The 16,194-nt window shown below is 24.3% G+C and overlaps 3 protein-coding genes across 3 annotated transcripts; all 3 read right to left on the bottom strand.

The window, feature by feature from the left end:
• Positions 1-252: 252 nt before the first annotated feature.
• LOC126904242 (uncharacterized) lies at positions 253-9,326 on the bottom strand. The gene is made up of 8 exons (XM_050683058.1): positions 9,031-9,326; positions 8,746-8,906; positions 8,054-8,207; positions 7,475-7,990; positions 7,303-7,370; positions 7,000-7,222; positions 3,134-3,242; positions 253-2,625 (listed from the first exon to the last, which is right to left on the bottom strand). Exons 1-8 carry the CDS (start codon positions 9,092-9,094, stop codon positions 2,430-2,432), a joined length of 1,491 nt encoding a protein of 496 aa, XP_050539015.1. The 5' UTR covers positions 9,095-9,326; the 3' UTR covers positions 253-2,429.
• Positions 9,327-10,528: 1,202 nt separating this feature from the next.
• LOC126904941 (MYCBP-associated protein-like) lies at positions 10,529-12,930 on the bottom strand. The gene is made up of 3 exons (XM_050684345.1): positions 12,796-12,930; positions 11,803-12,726; positions 10,529-11,046 (listed from the first exon to the last, which is right to left on the bottom strand). Exons 1-3 carry the CDS (start codon positions 12,928-12,930, stop codon positions 10,600-10,602), a joined length of 1,506 nt encoding a protein of 501 aa, XP_050540302.1. The 3' UTR covers positions 10,529-10,599.
• Positions 12,931-14,188: 1,258 nt separating this feature from the next.
• On the bottom strand, positions 14,189-15,988 carry LOC126904727 (signal peptidase complex catalytic subunit SEC11A). The gene is made up of 5 exons (XM_050683950.1): positions 15,814-15,988; positions 15,617-15,726; positions 15,122-15,271; positions 14,880-15,057; positions 14,189-14,484 (listed from the first exon to the last, which is right to left on the bottom strand). Exons 1-5 carry the CDS (start codon positions 15,859-15,861, stop codon positions 14,434-14,436), a joined length of 537 nt encoding a protein of 178 aa, XP_050539907.1. The 5' UTR covers positions 15,862-15,988; the 3' UTR covers positions 14,189-14,433.
• Positions 15,989-16,194: the final 206 nt, after the last annotated feature.

Genomic DNA, 16,194 nt, shown 5'->3' with positions numbered 1-16,194 from the left:
CCCAGTAAAATAGAATATATTTTTTACTTTGTAGTACTTTTTAATAATACATCCTATAAGGTTAGGGTAGATTTTGTAGACTAATTGGATTGATTTTCATTATTTCCCATGTCAATAAATTTTTTTTTTGTTAAATCTATAAATTATTTATTTGATAAATTATATATTCTCCTGATCAAATTGTTATTAAATTAGCAAAAAAATTTATCAGCTTCATGTAAAAATAACTATTGATTTTAAAAAACAACATCGTTTAATTTATATATTTATTCGTAAAATTATAAAATTTAATTCTATTAAATTGCAATAAATTTTTACAATATTAATATTTACAATTATAAATATTAGATTATTAACTGCATATTATTAATCTAACAATCCATTAATTTATATTTTTTACTGTATAATTGTTTTCATTGCATTGAAAAGCACCTTTCTTATGTATTATAAACAAATAGTATTATATTATAATTCAAATTATTACCTTGAATATTTTATTAGAATTCAACCAAATATATAATGTGTTTTTTTATATTGTAATAACAAAAAATCTTAATCATGCTATTATATTATCTGGGTTTTATTTTGATCAATTATATTGAGACTTGTGTTTCAATTATACAAAATATGATTACTAGGAGTTGAATTTTATTTTTTAAATTTACATTTGTTTTAAAACTACTATCAGTTTTAATCATTGAAAATATTGTTTTTACATTGCAATACACTAAGCATTTTTCAAAACATATTAAGAAAGAATTTGGAACAGTGTTTTCGATTTTTTGAAGTATATTAAAAATATTATTCCAGAAACTTTTATTTAATAAAAATACTATTTTTGAATGTGTTAAAAATCAGCTAAACATTCATATAAAAAAAAAACTGAAATTATCAAAATAGTTGTATTTAATGAATATAATTTTTGAAAAAGTATCTTTTTAAATTTTATTTTCTGATTAAAATTGGGTAGTTAAAATTTTAATTTTAATTATAAAAATATAAAAGAAATCATAGGCAAATAAAAATAGTTATGAGCTAGTATATTTTTTTTTACAAAAAGAAATTGGCACATAATTATTGTATGAGTATTCATTTGCAATTTGAGAAAGAAATTATACATATGGTAGTATATAAAATAGTTACTGTACAGTAAAAATACACATACAATTTTTAAAAATATAACTATAATATTACATAATACTATATTATTAAAACATTTAAATGATAACAAAATTTACAAATTTAAATGTACAACAATAAAAAAATTAAATTTAAATAAATAATTAATCTAAATAAAATATAAAACTTGTTTATGGAAGTAAAACTTAACAATCATTATTAATTTAAGGATAGAAGAAATGTATTTCTTTTAATTTATGGTCTAATTTTGTTAATGTTTTAGGAAAATAAATTAAGTAATTAAGTAAAATTTAAATAATTTTCAAGTGATTCAAAAAACAAATTTTAATATTAAGTAGAAAAATGTTTAACTCTGAAACTATAAGAAATTATATGACAGATTTTGTTTTTCAGTAAAATTAAATTTATATCTAAAAAAAACATCTCAACTATGTGGTGAATATTTTTAAACTTAATTGAGTATTTTAAATAGAATTAAATTATTATTTATTATGAAATAATATTTAAAAACTTATTATAAACTATATACATCTTAATGGTAATTACTTAATGTATACTAATTTTATACTATTAATAAAATTATTTAATTAAATGATTAGATTTTACATTCATTATTTAATATTTAAATTTATCACATGCAAATATTAGATAAAAAAACCAATGAATTTATTACAAGGAATATACCTAAAAAATTAAAACTAATCAATGATACACTTGCAATATCAATGATATGCATTTCATAATTATATTTGATGACTATAAATCAACAATAAAAAAATTTTTATAGACAACAAAAATAAAATAAAGAATAATTAGAGTGTAAAAATATTTAAACGTAAATCTTACATGAATATATCTATCATTTTTTATAATAATATTTTTAAAATAAAATATTAGACTAATAGGTAAATAATACAATAAATATAAGGAAAAAAAATGTATAATTCTATAATATTTAGTAAATATTCACCACTAACATTAAAATTTCAATCCAAATTTAAAATGTCAAAAATAAAAACGATTAAAACTTTATTATAATTCAAATAAAATGTGATGAATTTTAAATTAGTACAAAATATAAATATAATATATTGCTAATTCATAAAACTAAGATAGGATCACATCTAAAGTAATTTAATTGTAGGTCTGGAATGCAAATAAATATTGTAATTATTTATAATTTACAAAGGAACTCCAAAATTTCTATTATTTTTTTTATTATTCACTAATTCATCAACCCATTGTTATGATCAAATCTTACATTTATTTGGGTCGACTGTAACTTTTGGTCATTGCATGCTGCCATACTTTTGATTTTGTGGGGTAGCTAAACCACCTATTTGTTCCTCACTGCCATCATACTCAGAATAATCTTGTGTCCTATTAATAGCTTGACTTATAGCATCTCGTAATCTTTCCATGAAAGTCTTACACTCCATATCAGAGTTATTGGCAAAATCAAAATCTGCTACTTCTACCATATATCTTGAACCATAATTTATTTAATTAGAAAAATGGAAAAAAATTAAACAATAATTAACAAAATAATAATACAGTAGATTCTTAATATGTTGAATGTAGCTATCTTCAATTTTTTGTTATCTCGAACTACTTTGAATTCCCCTTGAAACTACCATTACACTTAATAGTGATTTGCTCTCAATAACTCGATATAAAATTAATCGTTTTTCTTTATCTCGAGTTCACAAATAATATTTTTATTATTTGCATAAATATTATTACAAATAATATTTTTATTATTGTGTAATGAAAATTGATCACTTTTGGCTAATATTATTTAAAATTAAAACTATATTAAATATATTATTAATTTGAAACTAAAAAATATAAAAAATATTTAACTCAAAAAGCCATAAAATTACTTTTAATAAATTTATGTAAAATACAAACAAGATAAAACTTTTATAGCTCTATAAAAGTTTTGCCTAAAAAAAAAATATGAAAATAGGTTATACAATTAATAAGCACATACCTTGATCTGTTTTGAAAATAATATGCTATTCCAAACACAATAATAATAATAGCTATAGAACTAAATGTTACTGGTACAACAATCACAGATATTTGAGGTTGTTTTTTTACTATAATTAAAAAAAAAAAAAAAGGATAAACATACATTAACAATTACTGTTAAATGGACCAACTTGGGGCAGTTAATTATACATTATCATTTATACCATATTAATTTACAGCACAAGTAAAATGTTTACTATTATTGTTAAGAAACACAAAATTATTGTTAACAAAAATTATTTGATGAAATACATATAATTTAAATGTCCTAAGTTTAGTGATTACACCAAGTTGACTCATTTAATGGTATTTTATTTTATACAATTTTGGGACTGAGCCCAAATTTATAATAATTATACTATAATATATATTTATTGTTATACAACAAAGATTTTAACAAAAAATTAACATATTTTATTTATGGAATTATTCTAACAGAAATTTCTTCTTTGTTAAAAATGACTTTTAAAAAAATATTCAATGAATTTCAAGCAACTAAATATAGAGTTGAAAAAAACTTTGTTAAAATATATAAAACTCAATAAATATATTTTACCATATTCTTTACAATTTATACTTGAAAAACAATATTAGGCATAAATCTCTCATGTTAGTGACTTTAGAATGAAAAAAAAATTAGTTGAATTACTAAAACATTAAAACCTCTGGGTTTTAAGGAATTAATTGCTGCAGGAAACATTCCCTGTGAAAGATTACAAAGTGATTAGAATACTTACACAACCCCTCCTCTAATTGTAAGAGGAGACTAATGAGGCTGTGTCAAGTTGACACATGCTGGTGTAAGATTTTTTCAAAAAATATGAAGAGTCCTGAACAGAACTTAGGTGGATTGTCCCATCTTGGATATACAGGAGACAACAGGTGAGAGGATATAAAGTAATTAGAGATGAAAGAGGTCTAAAGAATAAAGTAATTCTTACCAGTCAAAAAATTGTGTGGTAACTGTTGTACCAATTATGTGTACAGGCTTACTCAATGCTTTTAGTGTCAATGATAAAGGTACATCATCACTAAACTATAAACGAAACTGGTGTATAGGTAAGATAGATAGACAAAAGTAAGATAAGATATATGGAATGTATGTACATTAGCTGGTAGTAGTAGAGAATTAGTAGAAGTATTAAAGAGGAAAAAAGTTAATATTTATTGTGAGCAGGAAACTAAGTGGAAGGAAAGTAGGTGAGTCATAAAATGTTATACTCAAGTAAAAACAATTTAAAGAATGATGTAAGAATAATAATGGATGAGGAGATAAAAAGTTTAATAATAGAATAGTTAGGAAAAATTATAAGATTATAGTTGTAAAATTAATTTTACAGAAAAAAGTGTTAAATGTAGTAAGTGCCTATGTATGACAAGTAGGATGTGATGAAATAGAAAAGGACATGTTTTGGAGAGAAATGACTAAGATGATGCAGTGAATACCTGGTGATAAATATAAATGGATATGTCATTAATGAGAGGAGAAGATATGAAAGAGTACATGGTATGGTTTGAGTGGGAAGAATATGGCTGGAGAAATTATCCTGTATTTTACAGTATCGTGTAATCTTGCTATGATTTATACTTATTTTAGTAAGAGGGAAGAACATTATATGATTTATAAGAGTGGGAGTAAAGATTTCAGGTTGATAATTATATGTGTAAGAGAGAGTGTAATGCAAGTAATAGGTTGTAAAGTTATTCCGGATGTGAATTTAAATACAAAACAATATAAGATGGTAATAGAGATATGGTGTATTGGAAAGAGAGTATACAAAAACAAAAATAACATAGAAGGAGAATAGAGGATCCGGTTGTAGAAATTGAAAGGGAAAAAGAGTGAAAGGAGAGAAGATTGGATGTAGTATAAATACTCTGTAAATAAGCCTAATATGGGATAAGTAAGGCGAAGTTTAAGAGATATGATGAGTAGTATGATGAGCTAGGAACAAAGTAGATAAAAAAAAAGTTTGCAAACTTGCAAAAGTAAGAAAAAACAGTCTTAAGATTATCACAATGTAAGGTGTATAAAAAATGATGATAAGAGGGTGCTAACGAGTGATGATGTGGAAAGAGTATTTTGAAAAATTACTGAATGAAGAATGTCCAAAAGAGACAGAAAATATCTTATGGAACGAGGTACTGATAAATTTAATCAGTGAGAAAGAGGTATAATAGGTTGTAGCATCAATGATAAAGAATAAAATTAAAAATTAATAAAATACTATTAAAAAGGAAAATGCCACAAGAATGGAGGAATAGTATTATGGTGCTAATATTTAAAGACAAAGAAGACATACAAGAGTGTGAAAATTATAGAGGCATACAGCTTATGAGTCATAGTAAGGAAATTTGGGAAAAGATAATAGACAAAAGAATAAGAAGAGAAACATCAGTAACAAAAACTAGTCTGGTTTTTTGCCTGGATAGTCAATGATGAAGCCAGTTTTAGCTTCGATGTGAAGCTGAGAAGGTATTAGTTTTAGTATGATGTGTTTTTTTTTTTATGTCTGTTACCACTTTTTCTCAGCTCTCACCAAACCGATTTCTTTCAATGATACGTCAAAAGATCACAAATCGTATCTAGTCAAAGACATTACCCTCAAAAATTGAAAAAAATTCCCTTGTTTCCCGTAAATGGGGGACACCTCCAAAAAAAATATAAATTTAAAAATCGCTAATTTTCGAAATTTTTTTTACTTGAAATTGCTATAACTTTTTTAAAAATAACCAAATCAATATAATTTTTTTTTATGTATGCTTGATGTCTTTAACTATCATTTGGTATATTTTTTTTATAAATCTGACTCTTTACCTGCCTACAGAAGAGGATTTAACTTTATAATGCTATAACTTATTGAAAAGTGTATGGATCAACACAATTTATTTATGAGAAATAATATTTTTTAATAATCCCTTTTTCATTTGACATACTTTATCTTAATCAGAATATTAATAAGGAACTAGCAGATCATGTAGCTTTTGGAATAATCCACCATTTTTTTAAATTAAACACTATCTAAAGATTTTGAAACGTTTTTTTTTATAGTGATTTTAATCACTGTCAGATATCATTATACTTGATCCAATTATGCTACGTCACCACTGTGCCGCGACCCCCCTGTGCTGGGTTTTTTGTAAAAGGGATGTTATTGAATATGATATAAAGATGGTTGGTGTGTGCGTAAATGATATGGGAAATTATGTCTAGTGGAAATTTAAGATAAGGGTGTCCAACCCCAAGTAATTGGGATAAAGGCGAGGAAAAAAAATAACTGCTGCAGGAAACGACTAGTTGAATTTATATCATATATCTACATATCCATCTCAAACTTAATGATTTTCACTAGGTAAATGTTTTCTACGAGCCTCTCTAGCTTCAGTCTATCAAATCCAAAACTTATTACAAAAGATTCCTAATTTTTGAAATAGTTTTTTTAAATTCCAGTGATAAATTACAAAACAACAAAAATAAAAGTTAAGTAAACAACTAGCTAAATTTAAAATAGTATAGTAACAAATGACAAAAATAAGAATATTAACTATGAAGAAAATGGTTCTCAAAAATATTTTGATAAATGGAAGTTTATTTTATAAAAATTTTACAGTATTATATAACCAAGAGTTACTATAGTTTTATTACTAGTGATAGTAATATATATAAACATATTATATTTAATATCCTATCAGAAATTCTTATTTATTACATTATCAAATGACTATAACTCATTGTTTACCTTTTCAATACATTTTAAATTGAGCTTAATGAGTAAGTCTTATATCCTTGAAAAACCGTAAAATACTAAATAATGAATTTCTTACCTTTATAAATGTTTATCCCAATGGGTGTAACTACCTTTGATACATCATTAACTAAAATTATAACTAAGGTATAGTTGGTTGGTTCACGGAATAAATGTTGAAAATGCATTTGACAAGACAATAAATCTCTTTCCCATAAGCAGGTTTCATTCCCAGTTACATTGTATGGGCCCTCCCCATAATGTGCACAGTATTTAAAAGGGCCACTTCCATTACAACTGACCTAATGATACATGATTAATTAATCATAATCTAACTTAATTAAAGGGTAACTTCTTTATTTCTGGAACAATCTTAACTAACCTGCAATTTCAATAAGTCACCTTCTTTAATCCATACTTTACCTTCAGATTTTATATTCGATATTGGTTCTAAAAACATTGTTTGTAGCATTAAAAAAAATATTTTTTTGTAACAGCAGATTTAAAAACATACATATATATATATATATATATATATATACATTTTTTTTTACCTTTCACGAGAATTGAACGACTAAAATAACCATACTTTTGATTTGCATTGATTTGAACAGCTGACATTAATAAACTGAGTTTATTTATTTTTTTGCAAATAGCATTATTTGTTGAATTGATTGGAAGATGAGATAATTTGATATTAGACTTGTTTGACAATGTAGAATTTAAAGAAAAATTAGTATTTGATATTGTTACAATAGGTGTAGTGGTGGTTGTATTAGTATTATTAGATTTCATAGATGCAACTACAATACCAAGAATTTCATGCTCAACATCAGGTTTTGTATAGTTACTAATTAAAGAAAAATCAGTAGAATTTCCTTGGTAAATACAATCAATAAACCAATGAACCAAGGTATTATTAGCAGTACTATTTAAGTAATCATAATCAGCTTGATTAAGTACAATTTTTTGTACAGTTTCATAACCAGTTGAAATGTATGAAAATTGAGCTGAGTTTTTACCAACAGTATTATTATTTTGAATTAGCTGAAGTTGACCATTCAAATTTTCTAAAAATGTTATTTACAACATAAAACATAATTAATAACAAAGATTCTAAAAATTTTATATACCTGTTATTATTAATTTTTTTCGATCATTAACAATTGGAAGATTTATAAAAGGCATAATTTCCCGAGAAACATCCACTTTGTATCTATACACTGATGGACCATTTTTGTCATCAAATGGTATATAAAAAATAGCTTCACATGACTTGATTTGTGTCTAAAAATGTTTAAATCAATTAGACAATTTTAAATTGTTAATAATAAATAGGACTAGGATGATAATCCATTTACATGTATTTTGTGGTCAATGCAATCTATTGCTGAGTAAGAAAATAATACAAAGCAGACAAATTACAAATATATGAAAGTAATTTGTTCAATTTTAGTGTTTTTATCATTAAATAGCAATTTTTTAATTTTCTAAAGTTTGAAGAGCAATTTTTGTTGAAATTTGTAGTTAGTAATGAGTAATTTGTAGTTTAGTAATGAGAACTAAGTAGAACAGTTTTTTAAAAATAATCAAAATATTTATTCTTTCAAATTTACCTACAAACCACTCTACCAAATCTTTTTGAATCTTATTTTATTTTTTGTAGTCTTATGATTTTATATCTAGGGCCAAGTAACTACAATTATCATTAAGAATATAAAATTATAAAATAATAATTAATAATATAATTATAGAAGTTTAAAATTATAACTTAATAATGGCAAAATATTTACAAAAATTTGTTTCAACAATACAAATCACTTACTTTAAACCTATGAACAGGCATCGCATCATCTTCATAAGCAAATGTATATGTATCAGGAATACATACACCATTGTGATTGACTACAGTAGCATTTAATGTTACTGTAGCTCCTGTAGTCACTGGACTGTTGTCAATCAACAACAATTTATAACTATTCTCAGCTATAATTACAAACAAGAAAAGTTTAATGTACATGTACATTAAATGTACTAAATATGATATAATTTAAATAAATAATTGCATTAATATAATAAATATGTTTGCGTCAAGTTAAGTATGACTCACCATCACAATAACTCCGCAGAATAACTGTGAAGATTAAAATCAACAAATACACTTTTCGAATCATTACAAACAAAATATCGAAAATAATTGTAGAGGACCGTAATTATGTTTATTTAATAATTGTGTAACAAAATTAACTAAAATTGGAATAAAAACACTGTTATAAAATAAACACTCATTTTATTATACATAGAAATTATTGGTCCAACAATAATAAAATTCTGTGAATATTCACAACGCACAACTCGATTGAAAACTGAGCCTAGTTGGTAGTGCTTGGCTCAAGAAAGCAAAACAATAATTAATAATATTGTTATCAATATAGCTTATCATATATCATATGTTTAAAATACCTTGAATAGTGCTATGTAATTCTTGACTATTTCAGCGCCAAGTTATTCACTCATTTAAATGAAAACTATATATAATTAAATGTAATAATTGATTATACCGAAAATTTACAACAAGAAGTTAAAAAAACATCTAAATTTTTTATATTTGTTCTATATATCAACGAAGAAAATAATTACAATCCTTTGCATATCTATTAAAATCATGCTTGATTGATTTTATGAAGTTTGATCTCATTTTTGATCTGACATATCATGACAACAATGTATCCACCAATGGTTATCTACAATGTTCGAAATCGCCAATTCTAGTCTCTTGGCAATCATAGGCGTTATTTCGTCAATCCATTCTTTTCTTAAAGCTGTTTTGTATTTCAAATGTCCTGCACTAGATATTGATGATTTATTAAGACTATTAACACGCTCATTGGACTCTGATGTAAAATTTGATTTCTAAAGTGTTTTTGATAAATAAAATATATATATTTTGATATGTAAAAAATTAATAATCTAGTTAACATTGTAGAAAACATATAAAGCTTTTAAAAAATGTCTGCAGTATTACTAACAAATTAACCCGTTTCCTAGTTATTCATTATTTAAAATAAATGCTGAAAAAACTTTGAATTGGCAATGTAAATTAAATTTTTATGAATTATTATGGAATGCCCTAACAAAAATGATCAGAAAGCATAAAATAAATATTTATTAGTATTTTAAGAGTTAATATTCTCATATTCAACATAGATAATTTTTTAATCTGAAGAATTATCTATTATATTTTAAAATATTACCCATAAAAGTTGGTCATTTATAGTATATGGCGTAATTTTCTAAGTTAATTACTTCTTTTTTTTTCTCATCACTTTGAAAAATGGTTTTCAAAATAATGTTAAATGATAGAAATAATATATAATAAAAATCGATCACTTGTGTCTAATATTATTTAAAGTTAAAACTAAAATATATTAAACTCAAAAAATCACAAAAAAAAAAAATTACTAATAAATCACGGATATGTATTTCGGAAACAACGTTACCATCATTAATGTTAAACACATACTGACTGGAAAAAATACGTTACTCCCAAAAAGCAATATTTTAAATAGAAGAGCTATTTTTAATTTAGAAATTCTCTATAAAATTAGTCAGAAATTGTAGCCCTATATTAGCTCCGAAACTTTTTTTTTACAAAAACTATTTTAAAGCCCTTTTATTACTATAATGAACTAACTTTTGATTCATAGTAAGAATTTTCTATTTCAAGACATGCCTCCGCATAGTCATGTTCGTAAATGTTCAATATTAAATCCATAATGTTCAAAGTCATGTACATAGCTTTATGTGCATTTAGTTCACGGTGTGTCATTTTGGTATATCCTGGTATAATTTCTCTTTTCAATAATATCATGCCTGAACAACTTATTAAATCAAAATATTTGTCTCTAGATAATTCATCAAGACCCATGCATTTAAACATAATTTGTGAGATTTGTAGATTTTTTTCAGCATGTAATTTGCTATATAACATATTAATTTTGCAATTACCATAGTACCATCTATCTACCAAATGTAAATTGGTTTCGGAGAAAGTATTTTGAACGATTTTTTTTGTTATGTCTTCACAAGCTATCGTACCCTGGGAGTAAATAATTGTTTTCTCTAACTGAAAATATTATAACATTATAATTGTAAAAATATACATTTAACTTACTGTAGGAGTGTAGGATTAAAGATAATTCATAGGTGAGAGTTCATAGGTGTAAATTTATAAAAAGAATTGGAAAGGGGGTTAAATTGAATTTTTCTCTCCTATATTATTTTTGGTATAAAAATACACATAAATAAAAAAAAAAGTTTGAACCTGTTCCAAAATTTTAAGCTGTTTATGTAATTTTAAAATATTGTATCCTATTTACATACTCAGCACAGAAGCCAATTGGGAAATCACTGTATTTAATTTTTCAATTAAATCTTAAAAAATTGGTTGGCGTTAACCAACCCAACAGTTCAAATAAAAACCTTAAGTACATTTGTATAAAGCATACATAACATACATTATATATAGCACCGAACTACCATAAATAATATGATTACTAACCACTCAGCATAATATGAGGGTTAAATCAACTAAATGAAATAATAAATATTTTATTTGAATGATGATTAACATTATTGAATACTATTGACTATCCTAATAAAATTTCGTAATTTAAGTAAAATATAGAGTACTTTTTATTAGAATACTATCGAACATTTTATCCAGTACTTCGATAGACTAAAACTAAACAGTCTTGGATAATAACAATCAAATGATTATCCGATAGTTTTTAAAAAATCCATCGAAGACCTGATAGTCAAAACTATTTAGTAATGCTTATCATTTATTCAATTTTTATCTATTAACAGACATAAATATAACAAATCCCCGTAAGTAATATAATAAATATACTTTTTTGGCAAGCTTAGTATAATGTGTAGCAGAAGTGGCAAATCCCTGTAAAGAAATTTGTATTAGAACTAATGGATCGATTCTCCCCAATATATCTACTCGAAAATTCCATTTTTCTATACAAGGTCCTAGGATTTTCGGCTTGAATAAGACCGGTAATTTTTTTGTTTGTCCAGGGCCTAAAACACCAGGTCTATTATCAAAATATAAACTATCAAATTTTTGAGTTAAAAAAATGTCATATTTGGTCCATTTTTTGTCTTCTTTTTTCCATTGGTAATATATCGAAATTTCACTATGGTTTTCAATAACAATATCGTCAACAATTATTTCTTCGTTTACCATAATAGATTTTATCGAAAATTCTTTGGACTTAGATTCAAATATTTTTACTGTACTATTTTTATTAATATATTTCACTAAATATTCATTAATTTTAATCTCAATGTGTGGATTTTTAATATATTCACTGGGGACATCTTTTATTTCATCAATAGAAATTATTGGAATACTTTTATAACAATTTAAGTTATAGTCTTGTGATTTTATTGGAATTTTTTTTCCAATAATAACTAGAGACTGAGAATCTTCTGTAGGTCTCAAAGACTTTAATAAACTTAACTCCTCAATAATTTCACTTTGAGCTAAAAATGATTTTAAATGTTCAGTAACATTTTTCCTGTTCGAATGTGTTCCTTTTTCTAAGTGTATCAAATCTGGTATGTATACATTAGTGTACTCATTTATTTCTTTATTTATTGGTTCTGCTTCACTTATGAACAAATTTTGTTTTTTTAATTTTTGTGCTGTATTAATCAACCATTTATTTTCAACTTTGGATCTATATTCATCAGTTACACAATTCATTAATAGAGATGGTATACTGCGACATATCTATACAAAAACAAATTGTTTTTGGTAAATAGCACTAACTGGATTAAAATTTCAATTTCAATGACTTGCTTTTAAACCTAAATATTTTTGCTGTTTTTTTCTAATTTTGAGCCACCTTTTCCAATTTTTTAACTGATGACATTCAACTTCATTGTTACTAGAAATTATATCATCAGCTGTTTCTACATCTATAAATTTACACATATTCATATAATTACTTGACATCTTCAATTTACAAAAAAAATAAATAAGCCAAATTAAAAAAAGAATTAGGATATTTTTTATTAAATAAAATAATTTACCATGACAATTTATTTATAAAATAGAATACTGTTTTAACTTTAAGTATATAAAAACTTTAAAAATTGATGCATTCCTTGATGTGTATAAAATATGACTTCTCAATATTTGACAAACATTTTTTTTGTAATAATGGAACCTTCATAAGAAATTTCATTCCAATGTATACCTTTAGGGTAGATAGTTTATCTATCACTAGATAAATGGATGTCCATTTCAGTTTATATAGAACCATTTTATTGGAGATGCTACTTCTAAAGATTAGCTTTCATTATATGTAAACTTGAAAAGGTACCAATAAAAATAACTTTAAGATGAATGAAAATATATAAATAATTATTTGAATTTAAGAAGTCAATTTTTCTAGTAACTGGATATAAGTTTAAAAAATGGAAAATAAAAATATTGATATCTTTTAATTCAGAAATATATTTATTGATAAATATTTTATGTTTTGCACACAGGAAATTATAAAAATCAATATACTATTTTTTTGAAAAATTACTGTTAAATCTTATTAAGCTCTCATACTTTAACTAATTTTTATAATTTTGAAAAACTACTAAAACAAGCCTATTAGGTAGCTTTAATTTTTATTTAATTAAAGAACAAACTTTGAGAATTAAAGGTTTGTACTCTTCTAAGAATTAAGCATCAATATTATACAGGGTGTTCAGTAAGTCAGGAAACGGGTTTCTATTGTTCTCGTTGTTTGTAACAATGAGAACAATAGATACCCGTTTCCTGACTTACTGAACACCCTGTATTATCTTAAAAGTTAATTTAGTTAGCACAAGTGTGACATAGGTACCTATCATATTTGCAATCGCTGTAAATTCTTATCAATTATATGGGATTTTTTAATGGAGATATACAGAATTTTATACAGCTTTATTCTATATAAAAAATTACAATAGTATGACTTTGTTAAAAAAAAAAACAACACATAAATGCACACCTTGATTTTTACACAACTCATGACTCTTTCTGAAATTTGCAATCACTCAAGACAATTTTAAGTATAATTTTCTGTGCTGTACCCTTCTGTAGTTAAAAAAGATTAAAATATTTTTTCCCTAAAATTTGTAATTCATTTATTGAATATGTACAACATAATACATAAACTAAACATTATAATTTACGAACTAAACATATTTAGTGGTAAAACATTATTATTACATAAATTTATTTATATTAGATACATTTTTAACAGTGATAATAGCAAAATAATAAAAATATTTTTTCATTCAAAGTTGAAACATTAAAGTAAATTAAGATACCATAGGAAAGGTAGAATATCTCAATTTGAAATTTAATATACAATGGTATGTCTTGTCAATTATAACAAAATGAGAAAATAATTCAGTTTATGTAAACTGTATCTTGGAGTCCACAGTCCTCAGGTTTTCACTCTCTATGAACTAATACATATAATCCAAGACATGCAAGAACTGCAAACTAAAATATTTAGAACAATAAATATAATTAAGGTGTAAATAAAATGTCAGATATATATTATTAAGTACAAGCGAAGAGTTTAATTTGAAGGGAAATGATTTAAAAGAAAATGTAGCTTCTTGTCTAAATTCTATAAAATCTAACTTCATATTTTCAAAATAAAAGAGAGGGATGATCTAGACTTTATGAACTACTCTCTGGATAAGATTTTGTATGTTATGGTTAAAATTAAGACCACTTAAAAAAAAAAAACTGAAAATTCATAGAAAAAGTTGTTTATCATTATAGGAATAAACTTCCTTATTTTTATAGTTTTATATGTAATAAAAATCATTTTAAGTTAAAATTTTGAATACATGAATTATATATTAATAATAAATGATAAAATATCATACTTTGACTTTAGGATACTCATTCATGAGAATTGTAACCATTCCTACATAAGGTAAAAAGCCTCTAGCTCGGCCAACCATGTCTTTTTTTTCAAGCCACATTTGTCCAGGTGCATATAGGCCTCTGTCATCAACACTATTATTATCACCTTTTGTTAAGAACTTGATTGTACCATTATTTCTAAAATAAATATACAATTTTTAATAAAATGATAAATGATATTCATATTTAATTTAAAATCTACTTTTCATGTAACTTCAGCACCCTATGAACAATAGGAATATCTCGTCCTTCTATTTTGAAAACTACTATTTCACCCACTCTAACAGGTTCTTCTTCATAGTTGGTTAAGAATAATAAATCTCCTCGATGAAAAGCAGGTTCCATACTTCCACTAAAAAATTTTAATTAAAAGTCATGTTTAAATATCAATATTAAAATAAATAAAAATACTACCGAGTTTATTAGATATAATAATTAATATATCTTTTAAAAAGTTGGTAACTATAGAATCCATGTATATATTAACTTCTCAAATTAATATATATATATAGATGTCATACTAAGATCAATAAAAGCTAATAGCATTAAGTTATCCAATTGAATTACAATCTAAAATAATTAATAAATTCAAACTTAACAAAAAAATTGTCTATTATATAATTATTGTTAAATGACGATCTAGTAGTAAATTTTATAGGAAATAACGAATTTTTATCAACAATACACAATTGCTTACCTTAAAACTACAACAATTGGACTTTCGCTACCAGTAAATACCATTAAGCCTTTCCATATCATTAAAGCTGACGAAACTATCATGCCAAAACTTAAAACTTGGTAAAGAAACTAAAAAAATATATAATAAAAATTATATGAACGTTAAATTACTAGAACAAAATGTTTATTATATGCAAGTCAAAAATAATTCCATACTTGACGCTTATTCATGCGTTTTACATCATCCAGTAGGCCATCAATCATTGTAAAGTTTTAAAATTATTGATTTCAATTTTTTTTAAAAACACTTATTAATTAATAAGGAGAATATCTCATACTAAGTGAGCTACCATAGTAATAGGGTTTTAAAAAGAATAGTTAACTCCTCATAACGTAACACGTCATTGTATGGTTATTTACATATATGATGCTAGCGACAAATCATGCCGGTTATTCTTTTATCTCGTACCATTATTCAATTTGTCTACCGTTCGATTTTACGAATTACAATATTTTAAACTCAAATGATATGCCTATTGCCTCAATCACTTAATATATTTTAACGTAAAATAATTAAATATACTTTTAAATTGCTAT

This window comes from Daktulosphaira vitifoliae, unplaced genomic scaffold (assembly GCF_025091365.1).
Source record: "Daktulosphaira vitifoliae isolate Bord-2020 unplaced genomic scaffold, ASM2509136v1 Scaffold_4, whole genome shotgun sequence".
Taxonomy (NCBI): domain Eukaryota; kingdom Metazoa; phylum Arthropoda; class Insecta; order Hemiptera; family Phylloxeridae; genus Daktulosphaira; species Daktulosphaira vitifoliae.
The sequence above is the reverse complement of the archived record's forward strand: the minus strand, read 5'-3'. Positions and strand labels throughout refer to the sequence as shown.

Bases quoted from the DNA above. Each gene is read 5' to 3' on its own strand.
- LOC126904242 (XM_050683058.1), bottom strand. From the start codon at position 9,094: ATGATTCGAAAAGTGTATTTGTTGATTTTAATCTTCACAGTTATTCTG. The intron at 8,208-8,745 runs GTAAGTGATTTG...AAACATTTTTAG, and splicing joins TGCCTGTTCATAGGTTTAAA to ACACAAATCAAGTCATGTGA. The intron at 3,243-6,999 runs GTAAGAAATTCA...TTTTAATTATAG, and splicing joins TGGGATAAACATTTATAAAG to TAAAAAAACAACCTCAAATA.
- LOC126904941 (XM_050684345.1), bottom strand. From the start codon at position 12,930: ATGTGTAAATTTATAGATGTAGAAACAGCTGATGATATAATTTCTAGT. The intron at 12,727-12,795 runs GCAAGTCATTGA...GTTTTTGTATAG, and splicing joins AAAAATATTTAGGTTTAAAA to ATATGTCGCAGTATACCATC. The intron at 11,047-11,802 runs GTTATATTTATG...TAATATTTTCAG, and splicing joins TATATTACTTACGGGGATTT to TTAGAGAAAACAATTATTTA.
- LOC126904727 (XM_050683950.1), bottom strand. From the start codon at position 15,861: ATGATTGATGGCCTACTGGATGATGTAAAACGCATGAATAAGCGTCAA. The intron at 15,272-15,616 runs GTAAGCAATTGT...AAAATTTTTTAG, and splicing joins CCAATTGTTGTAGTTTTAAG to TGGAAGTATGGAACCTGCTT. The intron at 15,058-15,121 runs GTAGATTTTAAA...TATTTATTTTAG, and splicing joins GTGCTGAAGTTACATGAAAA to AAATAATGGTACAATCAAGT.